Source organism: Moschus berezovskii, chromosome 3 (genome assembly GCF_049115385.1).
Source record: "Moschus berezovskii isolate FMDL1 chromosome 3, NW_MosBer_1.0, whole genome shotgun sequence".
Lineage (NCBI taxonomy): Eukaryota > Metazoa > Chordata > Mammalia > Artiodactyla > Moschidae > Moschus > Moschus berezovskii.
Window position 1 is genome coordinate 123381896 of NC_142462.1, and position 12483 is coordinate 123394378.

A 12483-nucleotide genomic window follows, 5' to 3' on the forward strand; every position below is an offset into this window, starting at 1 on the left:
AGCGAAGCACCTGATACCAAAGTAGACCCCCCCCGCCCCGACACTTTAAAAAAAAGTGAGCTCACTTCACTTCCTCATAGAATTAGTTTTCTTTCTCAAACTTGATGCTCCAGTAGAATCTAATTACTTGCGTTTCTGAGGTTCAGTTCAGTTCAGTCGCTCAGTCGTGTCCGACTCTTCGCGACCCCATGAATCACAGCACGCCAGGCCTCCCTGTCCATCACCAACTCCCGGAGTTCACTCAAACTCATGTCCACAGAGTCGGTGATGCCATCTAGCCATCTCATTCTCTGTCGTCCCCTTCTCCTCCCGCCCCAACCTTTCCTAGCATCAGAGTTTTCCAGTGAATCAACTCGTCGCATGAGGTGGCCAAAGTATTGCAGTTTCAGCTTTAGCATCAGTTCTTCCGATGAACACCCAGGATTGATCTCCTTTCGCCATGCCATTTCACACCTCTTGCCTTTAAGCATGCCTTTTCCTAGACTAACCCTCACCAGCGTGTGACTCAGAGCTAGATACTAGAGTTGCAATGGTGGTACGTCATTCCCTGGTCTCACGGCGCTTACAGTTAAGAATGCCAACTAAAAGTTATTGCTCACCATCCGGTTTTAGAACGATGAGGTCACTAGCTACTGCAGTCATGGAGCGTCCACACACCTTGAAAAGAATTCAGGACAGAGATCAGGATGAGGCACTGTGCTCTGGGGAAAATTGACAAAACAGACCTTCAGATATTTTCTGGGGAAGATTTTATGAGCCCAGTTTCTTGCATCTTCTCATGTCTAAAAAAGTAGAGACATCTGCTCTTTGTGGCTTGGAACAACGTTCTGCCAAAATGTGTGCTTGGCTGCACATACCCCTTCCCCCCACCACTTTCACCCCTCTCCTACTTCTTCAGAGTAGTTACCCAGAGCTATCTGAGAGGCTGTCTCCTGGGCTATAGTCCTCATTAGGCCCCCAAATAAAACCTAACTCACAACTCTCACATTGTGTATTTTTTTTCAACCAACAAGATAAAAAATTTAGAAAGGAAACAGATCATGACATGTAAGTAATAAGTGCCATACGGGCCAAAGCATTGTTCTAGGTAGAGATATACAGACAGCAGTTAACTGCTTGCAGTGCCCTTCTTTATGAAACAAGGAAGTTGTATATGATTGCGGTTCACATAAAATTACTCATGCAAGCACCTAGCCTCCTGGGAGGTCTACAATATGCCTGCGTCTCCCAGCCTCATTAAGATGCCTGGTCACAGGCAGGTTTCAGGTTACAGAGACTACATAATTATATTCCTTCATTTATGCCATCACATTAAATTCCCCAAACAGACTCTAAAGTGGGTATAAATACCATTTTACAGATTGGAAATAAAGGCACAGCACTATTAAAAAAAATAACACTGCTGGTAGGAAACAGTACTAGTGTTTGAAGCTCAAATCTTCTGGTACTGGGAACCACTCCAGCTCTGTAGAGTGACTTGGGATGGCAAGGACTAATGAGTTACTTCTCTAAATCTACCTGCAGACCAACCAATCATGTCCATGATTTCCCATAAATTAACAGTTGCTGGGCAAAGTCTCCTCCAGCACAGTAAGAGTGGCCTAGAAAAGTTAGAAGTTCTGCCATTTTCATCCAGGGTTTAGGTCTCTTGCAGGAGACAGACCTGGGCATGAAGGGAAAGTTCAGTTCCGTTTAGTCACTCAGTCCTGTCCAACATGCAAACATCTTGTCTTCTGTTGTTCCCTTCTCCTCCTGCCCTCATTCTTTCCCAGCATCAGGGTCTTTTCCAGTGAGTCAGCCCTTGGCATCACGTGGCCAAAGTATTGGAGCTTCAACTTCAGCATCAGTCCTCCCAGTGAATATTTAGGATTGATTTCCTTTAGGATTGACTGGTTTGATCTCCTTTCTGTCCAAGGGACTCTCAGGAGTCTTTTCCAATGCCACAATTTGAAGGCATCAAGTCTTTGGCACTCAACCTTCTTTATGGTCCAACTCTCACATCCATACATGACTACTGGAAAAAGCATAGCTTTTTCTAGACAGACCTTTGTTGGCAAAGTAATGTCTTTGCTTTTTAATATGCTGTCTAGGTCATATCTTCTAAGGAGAAGAAATTTCATGGCTGCAGTCACCATCTACAGTGGTTTTGGAGCCCAAGAAAATAAAGTCTCTCGCTGTTTCCATTATTTCCCCATCTATTTGCCATGAAGTGATGGGATCAGATGCCATGATCTTAGTTTTCTGAATGTTGAGTTTTAAGCCCGCGTTTTCACTCTCCTCTTTCACTTTCATCGAGAGAGGCTCTTTAGTTCCTCTTCACTTGTGCTTCTTCCAGCCCAGCGTTCCTCATGATGTACTCTGCATATAAGTTAAATAAGCAGAGTGACAATAGACAGCCTTGACGTACTCTTTTCCCAGTTTGGAACCAGTCCCTTGTTCCATGTCCAGTTCTAACTGTTGCTTCTTGACCTGCATACAGATTTCATAAGAGGCAGATAAGGTGGTGTGGTATTCCCATTTCTTTAGGAATTTCCCACAATTTGTTGTGGTCCACACAGTCAAAGGCTTTGGTGTAGTCAATAAAGCAGAAGTAGATGTTTTTCTGGAACTCTCTTGCTTTTTTGATGATCCAATGGATGTTGGCAGTTTAATCTCTGGTACCTCTGCCTTTTCTAAATCCAGCTTGAACATCTGGAAGTTCTCGGTTCACATACTGTTGAAGCCTGGCTTGGAGAATTTTGAGCATTATTTTGCTAGCGTGTGAGATAAGTGCAATTGTGTGGCAGTTTGAACATTGTTTGGCATTGCCTTTCTTTGGGATTGAAATCAAAACTGACCTTTTCCAGTCTTGTGGCCACTGCCTAATTTTCCAAATTTGCTGTCATATGAGTGCAGCATTTAAACAGCATCATCCTTTAGGATGTGAAGGGAAAAGAAATGAGGAAATAAGAGGGAGAGAGATCAAAGGAGAAAAGGCCTGGCTAAATATGAAAATCACCGAAGGTCAGTGCTGGAGCAGCATCCAGCCTCTTCATTTAAAATACAAAGAAACTGAGACCCAAGGGAGGAAAGGTTTCATCCAGAGTTACCTAGAAACTTAGTAACTGAGAAAGGTCTCGAACTTTGCTGTTCAATGTGGTAGCCTCTAGCCAGATGTGGCTATGGAGCCCTTGAAATGTAGCTAGTCTGAACTGAGATTATGCTGTAAGTATGAAATATGCTTGAGGTGGGGGTGATTTTGAAGATTGCATGTGGATAGCAAAAAGACTAAAATATCTCAGTTTTTATATTGATTACTCTATATGCAGAGTATATCATGGGAAATGCCAGACTGGATGAAACACAAGCAGGAATCAAGTCGGATGGGAGAAGTATCAGTAACCTCAGATACACAGATGATACCACCCTTATGGCAGAAAGTGAAGAGGAACTCAAAAGCCTCTTGATGAAAGTGAAAGAGGAGGGTGAAAAGGTTGGCTTGAAGCTCAACATTCAGAAAACAAAGATCATGGCATCTGGTCCCATCACTTCATGGCAAATAGATGGGGAAACAATGGAAACAGTGAGAGACTTGATTTTCTTGGGCTCTAAAACCACTGTAGAAGGTGACTGCAGCCATGAAATTTCTTCTCCTTGGAGGAAAAGCTATGACCAACCTAGACAGCATATTAAAAAACAAACACATTACTTTGCCGACAAAGGTCTATCTAGTCAAAGCTATGGTTTTTCCAGTAGTCATGTATGGATGTGAGAGTTGGACCAGAAAGAGGGCTGAGTGCCAGAGACTTAATGCCTTCAAATTGTGGCATTGGAAAAGACTCTTGAGAGTCCCTTGGACAGAAAGGAGATAAAGCCAGTCAATCCTAAAGGAAATCAATCCTAAATATTCATTGGAAGGACTGATGCTGAAGCTCCAATACTTTGGCCACGTGATGCCAAGAGCTGACTCACTGGAGAAGATCCTGATGCTGGGAAAGGTTGAAGGTAGGAGGAGAAGGGGACAAGAAGACGAGATGGTTGGATGGCATCACTGACTCAATGGACATGAGTTTGAGCGGACTCCAGGAGATGGTAAAGGACAGGGAAGCGTGGCATGCTGCAGTCCATGGGGTCTCAAAGAGTTGGACATGACTGAGCAACTGAACAACAATGTGTTCAAATGTTAATATTTGTTAATATACTAAAATTAATTTCACCTGTTTCGTTGCTTTTATTTTTTTAAAGAAATGTGGCCACATGAAAAGAAGTTTAACATCACTAATTATTAGAGAAATGATACAATGAGGTATGACTTCACACCTGTCAGAAGGGCCATCATCAAAAAAACTACAAATAATTAAACTCTGGAGGGGGTGTGGAAAAGAGGGAACCCTCCTACAGTGTTGGTAGGAACGTAAACCATTGCAGCTCCTATGGAGGACAGTAAGGAGGCTCCTTAAAAAACTAAAAATACAGTTGCCATATAATCCAGCAACCCCACTCCTAGTGGGAAATGGCAACCCACTCCAGTATATCTTGCCTGGGAAAGTCCATGGACAGAGGAGCCTAGTGGGCTACAGTCCAAGGGGCCACGAAGAGTCGGATACGACTGAACAACTAAACAGAGCATAGCCCCAGAATATTTAAAATTTACATATATGGCTCACATTATATTTCTAATGGACAATGCTGGTCTGGAACCTAAAAGCCATTTACCACCTACCATGTGCCAGTGTTGAGGGGAGATCAAATTGCAGTCAATCTGAGAGTAAGATCAAAACACAGTAAAGGGGAGCCCTGCTGCTGTGTTCCATCCCACGTGCCTCCTAGAATGGCTTCCTAACTTAACCAGCCCCAATGTTCTCTTTTAATAAGAAACTCTTCAAATAACACCTCTTTTCCTCTTTTGAAATAAAGTTCATTTGTGACAACCTAACTACACACATAAGTTTCAAAAAATTACAGTGTAATGATAACAGAAGAAAGAAAAGGAAATCCTTTACAAGTTACTTCCCTATGCTGGAAAACACCATTAGTCACTCACTTGTTACAAAATGGTAACAAGTACATTCCGGGGACAAAACTGAAGTACAGGCTTCCTTCTATTGACATGATAGTTACATTCGTTGAAAATTCAGCACAGGTTACAACCCTGCAAAATTAGTTAATTGTTACATATAAAACAGGCTCAGAAAGTAGATGAGTTTAACCGTTTTTTCCCCTCTAAAATGAATGTTCATAGGACATTTGGAAGCTGCATAGAACAATTCTGCTGCTGCTGCTGCTGCTAAGTCGCTTCAGTCGTGTCCAACTCTGCGACCCCATAGACGGAAGCGCACCAGGCTTCCCCGTCCCTGGGACTCTCCAGGCAAGAACACTGGAGTGGGTTGCCATTTCCTTCTCCAATGCATGAAAGTGAAAAATGAAAGTGAAGTCGCTTAGTTGTGTCCGACTCAGCGACCCCATGGATTGCAGCCTACCAGGCTCCTCCATCCATGGGATTTTCCAGGCAAGAGTACTGGAGTGGGGTGCCATTGCCTTCTCCAGAACAATTCTAGTGCCATACAATCTTAAAATGTACATGTAGCATTCTCCCCTCAATTCTTTGACAACAAAACTGCCTTCCTGCATTTTGAAACTGCCCCCGAGGAATCTGCCATCCTGGGTGGGAACCCACCATAGTTGCTTGAAGGCCCACCTGCCTTCCAGCCTCCCTTAACCTGTTTTCCCCTCACTCAGCAGCCTTAGGTGCTTTGGCCTTCCTAGTTCTCTGGGCCAGTCTTCCTCTTTCTCCCCGGGTTACGTACTGAATTTTGGATCGCAGCATTCCCACATCCTCAGTCTATTTCTTCCTGCCGCATTTCTCCACTGAGTCTTTACTTTTCTGCACTAGGACTTCGGACAGTTTGTAATTTCGACCTAAACTTAAACGTTTATTTTTATTTTTTGTCAATGTGTGTTTAATACCCGTCTCCAACTGAGAGCAGGGACCATGCCCACCTCTTCGACCATGGGTCTGGAACTTAGTAAGCAAACAGCAAACATTTCTGAAATAACTTGAGTAGGTGATGGGGCTCGGGAAGCCCGCTGGGAGCAGTGGCCCAAGGAGGTAGAAACGCGCTCATCGAAGGGGAGAAGAGTGTTTTCCTAGGTTAGAAGGGAGTCGAGGTTGAAGATCTGGGTCACCTTCGGATTCAGGCTGGGTCCGCTCGCATTAGGGGCTGCGGAACGCGCGCCGGCTCCGGGCGGAGGGCGGGCGGGGCGAGCTCCTCACCCACCCCGGCCCGCAGGCGGCGCCGAGGGGGGGGCGGGACGACCATAGAGAGCGCGGCGGCGGGGCGAGCGGCCGGATGCGGTCACCATAGAGACGGGGCTGACAGCGAGCGGAAAAGGAAGCAGTGGGCCGGGCTGTGAGGTGGCAGCGGCTACGGCGGCGGAGCCGGCGCTTCGGCGGAGCCCTGGGGTCTGTTCTCCCCTTCGCGTCCTTCCCCACAACCCTGCGAGGGGGCGTCGCTCCAGAGGGGCGGCCCCAGCGCCACGTCCGAGCCCCCCGGAGCCCCCCGGGACCGGCCGTAGCCCGGCCGGCGGCCGCCCCTTGTACCGGCCCGCCGTCGCCCCCCCGGCCGCAGCGGCCTCCCCTCGGCGGGTTCCCGGGTGGTCCCCCGGGGTCCGCCGCCCGGTCGAGCCTGAGAGCGGGGTCTTTGGCCTCCTCTCCCTGCGTCGCCCGAACGGAGCCTCCCTGCCCCGCTCCCTCTGACAGCCGAGACGCAGCCGGTTCTTATTTCTGCTGCGAGACGAACGGCCCAAGCTCGCCCTGGGCCTCCTTTCTTAGGCCTGGAGCTGGTCTGTAACGGCTGAGAGGGAGCCGTGGGGCGGGGAGTGGCCGGGCTTGACAACCGAGCATCCGTCCGCCCGCGCCAGCTGCTTGTCGTCCTCTCGCTTTGCTTCGGGTGCCTGGGGCCCTGGGAAAAGCAGCCACCGAATCGCTCTTGACAGCAGCCGGAGTGGCTTCTCACCGGCCCCCTGTGTCTTCTGGGAGGATGGTGGGCAGCCTCGGGCTCTCAGCACCGGGGATTCAGAGACCAATGCCCTGCCCAGCAGCTCCATCCGCCTTTGCGCTCCTCTGAGAGGCTGTCCTCCGTGCTGAGTCACCACATCCCCCCACCTCATTAGGTGGGGCAGAACGTCTGTGCGCGGTGCCAGTGGCTCCTGACTGCTCCTGACTTCTGACTGCCGTGAGCAGGCCTTCCTCTGACCCGAGTGTTTCCTTAAGGCGGGTGAAGAGAGTAGGAAGGCCTGGGCTCCATCTCTGTGACTGCCTGGGGTCGGCAGCCCCTTCAGTGAGTGAGTGAGATGTATGCCCCTCCCAGACGCTCTTTGAGAAAGGCCTGTGGACTCAGGTTCCTCTAGCTGGACGCTGGTGTTGTGATGGCCAGTGTGCTTTTCCCTAACCCCAGCTTTATCAGTTGCCGCCATCTCCCTGCTTAGACCCTGTCACCAGATGTATGCAGTCCTTTTGGGGTTAGGTTTGGCAGGACCGAGTCTTGCTTCTTCCTCTTCTGGACTAGAGGACCTACCGTTAGTAGGTGAAATTGATTCTAACGTTTACTGCCATTTGGACTGAGGGTTAGAACCAGCACCTTGACAACAGAAGACCAGGCAGGAGTTTCTTGGGGATCCTGGGTCCGGAAGCAAACACAACCTTGTTCTCTCGTTGACCTCATTGACCCCAGGCTCTCTTGTTGAAAGAGCCCACTGGTCACTGATTGATCCCTGAGGCTGTGCCCTCTGGGGCACACACATGGCAGGGCCCACCGCCATGCGGCTGAGCTCAGTTTTGGCTCTGCTGCGGCCAGCACTGCCCCTCATTCTAGGGCTGTCTCTGGGGTGCAGCCTGAGCCTCTTGCGAGTGTCCTGGATCCAGGGGGAGGGGGACGATCCCTGCGTAGAGGCCGTGGGGGAAGCCGGAGGGCCACAGAGTCTAGACTCAAGAACTCAGCTTGACCAAAGCAACGAAGACTTCAAACCCCGGATTGTCCCCTACTACAGGGATCCCAACAAGCCCTACAAGAAGGTGCTCAGGTGAGAGTTAACATGCGTGTGTGTACATCGTCCCCACACCCCACTTCAGGGCTGCTCCGAGTCCTTGCCTCCGCATCCTATCCGTGGTCACCGGTAATCGTCGTTAGCCTCCCTGAAGCAGTTCTCTGCCTTATTTTCCATCATGGTTCCAGTTTTTTTTCCCTCCTCCTCAGGCCTGAGAAAGCCTCACCCACTGGTGTTAAGTTAGTGGTTGGGTGTTCTTCAGCAGGGCAGAAGTTGCATCTAATCCATCCTGGGTCCACCTCTCCCCGAGATCAGTTCCAGTGTCAGCTGCTCAGTAGACACTCTCCAGTAGCTCATTAGTGTTGATGAGGAAGTCTCCCCCTTCTCTTGTCTCAGCTCCGACTCACTAATTCCCGGGGGGAGGTATACGCTGGACACGCTGGGTTCCTAAAGATTGGGGAGTTTACTCTGGCCCGCTGGTCTCCCTGCAGGACTCGGTACATCCAGACGGAGCTGGGCTCTCGCGAGCGGTTGCTGGTGGCTGTCCTGACCTCCCGGGCCACGCTGTCCACTCTGGCTGTGGCTGTGAACCGCACGGTGGCCCACCACTTCCCCCGGTTGCTCTACTTCACTGGGCAGCGAGGGGCCCGGACCCCGGCAGGGATGCAGGTGGTGTCTCATGGGGACGAACGGCCAGCCTGGCTCATGTCCGAGACCCTGCGCCATCTTCACACGCACTTCGGGGCCGATTACGACTGGTTCTTCATCATGCAGGACGACACGTATGTGCAGGCCCCCCGCCTGGCGGCCCTGGCCGGCCACCTCAGCATCAACCAGGACCTGTACCTGGGCCGGGCGGAGGAGTTCATTGGCGCCGGCGAGCAGGCCCGGTACTGCCACGGGGGCTTCGGCTACCTGTTGTCGCGGAGCCTCCTGCTTCGGCTGCGACCACATCTGGACGGCTGCCGCGGAGATATTCTCAGTGCCCGGCCTGATGAGTGGCTTGGCCGCTGCCTCATCGACTCTCTGGGCATCGGCTGTGTCTCCCAACACCAGGTGACAGCCCTTTCAAGTTAGTCCCCGTCCCCGACAGATTAGCAGGGACCCAGCAGCTGCTCTCAAGGCTGGGGGCTGCTGGCTCTTTCCTCGCAGCTCCTGGGGCAGTCGTTGTGCCCTCCCCAGCCCCAATCGCCCCCTCACTCTTCCTTGCCCACCTCTGGCAGCCTTAGATCCTTGGGGCCGTCAAAAGTGGCATCTTGTCAGGGACCTCCTGAGCAAGCCTGAAAAGTGTCCCTTCCTCACCAGTCTCCCCCCATCCCCTCGCCCTCTGCCTTCCCCCCGACACCTGAGAGGTCTCCAGTGACCTGGGAGTGCCCTCGAGGAGACCGCTCTCCTTGAGGAGGAGGGTGGCCCGGAGCCTCCCTGTCGGTTGGAGAAGAGGGGACAATCCCAGAGGGGCCCTCCTCCCTGACTGCAGTCCTAGCAGTCTCTGTTGGTTCTCAGCTCTCATTCTTTGGAGAAACAGCAGGATTCTTTGGGAGACGGGGTCATCCTAGTTGCCTAGCGAGCGCGCTCTTTTCCAAAATCCGGTGAGAGTAAGGCGAAGGTTGAGGGGACCCCAGAATGAGCTCCTATGCCCTTCCCGCTGCCTCGGCGGCCCTGGCAGTCACAGGCATGAGCGCCAAGGGCGGTCGAGGGTCGTCGGGCCAGGCAGTTCCTCCCTGTGTGGCACTGATTGGTTTCATGGTCCTCCAGGGGCAGCAGTATCGCTCGTTTGAACTGGCCAAAAATAGGGACCCCGAGACGGAGAGAAGCTTAGCTTTCCTGAGTGCCTTCGCGGTGCACCCTGTCTCCGAGGGAACCCTCATGTACCGGCTCCACAAGCGCTTCAGTGCTCTGGAGCTGGAGCGGGCCTACAGCGAAATAGAACAGCTGCAGGTGAGCCGGGGGCCCAGGGTTGCAGGTCAGAGGGTGCTTCAGACGTCTGGGCTCACGGATGAGCAAGAGGGGAGGCGGGGCGAGGCAGGAGGAGGCTGGCTGTACTGACCGAGCCTCAGTGAGAAGCACCCGAGAGAAGGGGCTCCAGGGGCTCTGGGTGAAAGCTCCTGGCACGATGTGGCTTCACTCGAGGGGATCTGCAGGAGAGCTCCAAGGAGCGGGCTTGGCACCAGCAGGGCTTCTCGCCTCTCCACCAAGGAGGCTGAAACCCCGCAGTCCCTGGACTTCTAGCACTGTCCTTAAAACGCTCAAGGGCAGAAGGTAGAAGAATTCTCTAGTTCATGGCAGGGACTTGTCCGAGGTGGGATCCAGGTGAAAACAAAGGTCTCCTTCTGTGAAGAGAGCATGAGTCCTGTGAGTGAGGAAGAGAAAGGCCGTGGAGCCCCAGACGTCAGGGTCCCCTGCCCGCCACAGCGGCGCGGCCGCTCCTCCTCCCCCCAGCGCGGTGTGCGGATGGTGGGTCCGTGTGCCCCTTACAGACAGGCTGTCAAGTACAGGCCGTTCAGCGCCAGGCTTCAATGAGCATTGATGGAGTCCGGACGGACCTCAGAACTCAGGACGCTGGAGCGGTCTGGGGCCCTGACTCCCTCACCAGGCACTAACCGGGCGTCCCTCCCGCCCTAGGCTCAGATCCGGAACCTGACCGCGCTGACCCCCGAGGGGGAGGCGGGGCTGAGCTGGCCCCTCGGACTCCCAGCCCCCTTCACGCCACACTCTCGTTTTGAGGTGCTGGGCTGGGACTACTTCACAGAGCAGCACACCTTCTCCTGTGTGGACGGGGCCCCCAAGTGCCCCCTGCAAGGGGCGAGCAGGGCAGACGTGGGCGATGCCGTGGAGACGGCCCTGGAGCAGCTGAACCGGCGCTACCAGCCCCGCCTGCGCTTCCAGAAGCAGCGGCTGCTCAACGGCTACCGGCGCTTCGACCCGGCGCGGGGCATGGAGTACACGCTGGACCTGCTGCTGGAGGCCGTGACGCAGCGGGGGCACCGGCGGGCCCTGGCACGCAGGGTCAGCCTGTTGCGGCCCCTGAGCCGCGTGGAGATCCTCCCCATGCCCTACGTCACCGAGGCCACGCGTGTGCAGCTGGTGCTGCTGCTGCCAGCTGCCGAGGCTGCCGCGGCCCCCGCATTCCTGGAGGCCTTTGCGGCCGGGGTCCTGGAGCCCCGAGAGCATGCCTTACTCACCCTGTTGCTGGTCTATGGGCCGCGGGAAGGGGGCCGAGGGGCCCCAGACCCATTCTTGGGGGTGAAGGCGGCAGCGGCCGAGCTGGAACGACGGTACCCCGGGACGAGACTGGCCTGGCTCGCCGTGCGAGCGGAGGTGCCTTCCCAGGTGCGGCTCATGGATGTGGTCTCCAAGAAGCACCCTGTGGACACGCTCTTCTTCCTCGCCACCGTGTGGACCAGGCCGGGGCCCGAGGTCCTCAACCGCTGCCGCATGAACGCCATCTCTGGCTGGCAGGCCTTCTTCCCGGTCCACTTCCAGGAGTTCAACCCTGCCCTGGCACCACAGAGACCGCCCCCCGGGGCCGGCCCGGATCCCCCGTCCCCTCCGGGTGCGGACCCTGCCCGAGGGGCTGCCGGAGGGGGCAGGTTTGACCGGCAGGCTTCGGCAGAGGGCTGCTTCTACAACGCGGACTACCTGGCGGCCCGAGCCCGGCTGGCCGCCGAACTGGCAGGCCAGGAAGAGGAGGAAGCCCTGGAGGGGCTGGAGGTGATGGATGTTTTCCTCCGGTTCTCAGGGCTCCACCTTTTCCGGGCCGTGGAGCCAGGGCTGGTGCAGAAGTTCTCCCTGCGGGACTGCAGCCCTCGGCTCAGCGAGGAACTCTACCACCGCTGCCGCCTCAGCAACCTGGAGGGGCTGGGGGGCCGCGCGCAGCTGGCCATGGCCCTGTTTGAGCAGGAGCAGGCCAACAGCACCTAGCCTGCCCAGGGCCCCACACCTCCACACACAGCCCCTGCCGGCTCCTGCCCGGGAAGGCAGGCAAGATGCACGAACAGATGGGAGAGCTCGCCACTGTGTGTTTTTTTTAATAAGAAAATGTTATTAAAAGTGTCTTCTGCCAAACTGTTTTTAGGTCTAGGAAAAATGGGAGTGAGGAGACTCTGAGGGAGCGGGGTGGGGAGCTTCCTGGAGGGACCCACTGCCCTCTCCCTGCCCCCCCAATCCTCCTCCTCCCACCCCAGTTGCCAATGACCACACGGCTATTATCAGGTAAATGACCTTTAATCCAGCCCCTGCTTCGCCCACAAGGCCTCCGGGGTGATGGCCAGGCCAGAGGGGACAGGGCAGGGCCAGGTGGCGCCCAGTGGCACACGTCCCCAGCATGCCTAGGTGTTGCGTACGACCAACGACTGCTCCAGCTCCTGCCTGCGCTGCTGGATCTGTAAGGAAAGGAGAGCAGGCTCAGGTGACAAGTTGCTGGTGAGTGACAGGATGGGCCCCACCTGCCTGGAGGAG

General features: G+C 54.0%; 2 protein-coding genes across 5 annotated transcripts in view; one reads left to right on the top strand and one right to left on the bottom strand.

Annotated features, from left to right (window-relative positions):
- The first annotated feature begins 6388 nt into the window (after positions 1-6388).
- Positions 6389-12079, top strand: CHPF2 (chondroitin polymerizing factor 2). 2 transcript variants are annotated; one of them, XM_055421563.2, is made up of 5 exons: positions 6389-8061; positions 8517-8694; positions 8800-9081; positions 9781-9963; positions 10648-12079. In XM_055421563.2, the coding sequence occupies exons 1-5, from the start codon at positions 7781-7783 to the stop codon at positions 11944-11946; spliced, it is 2223 nt and encodes a 740-aa protein (XP_055277538.2). In that variant the 5' UTR covers positions 6389-7780; the 3' UTR covers positions 11947-12079. The 2 variants fall into 2 exon arrangements, with proteins under 2 accessions (XP_055277538.2, XP_055277537.2); XM_055421562.2 differs by having other exon boundaries at positions 8517-9081.
- Positions 12080-12230: 151 nt separating this feature from the next.
- SMARCD3 (SWI/SNF related BAF chromatin remodeling complex subunit D3) overlaps positions 12231-12483 on the bottom strand; it is a 32793-nt gene continuing 32540 nt past the window's right edge. For all 3 annotated transcript variants that reach the window (XM_088834768.1, XM_055421567.2, XM_055421568.2), the window contains exon 13: positions 12231-12407. In XM_088834768.1, the coding sequence (XP_088690894.1) occupies positions 12354-12407 (54 nt within the window). In that variant the 3' untranslated portion in view covers positions 12231-12353. The remainder of the gene's footprint in view (positions 12408-12483) is intronic.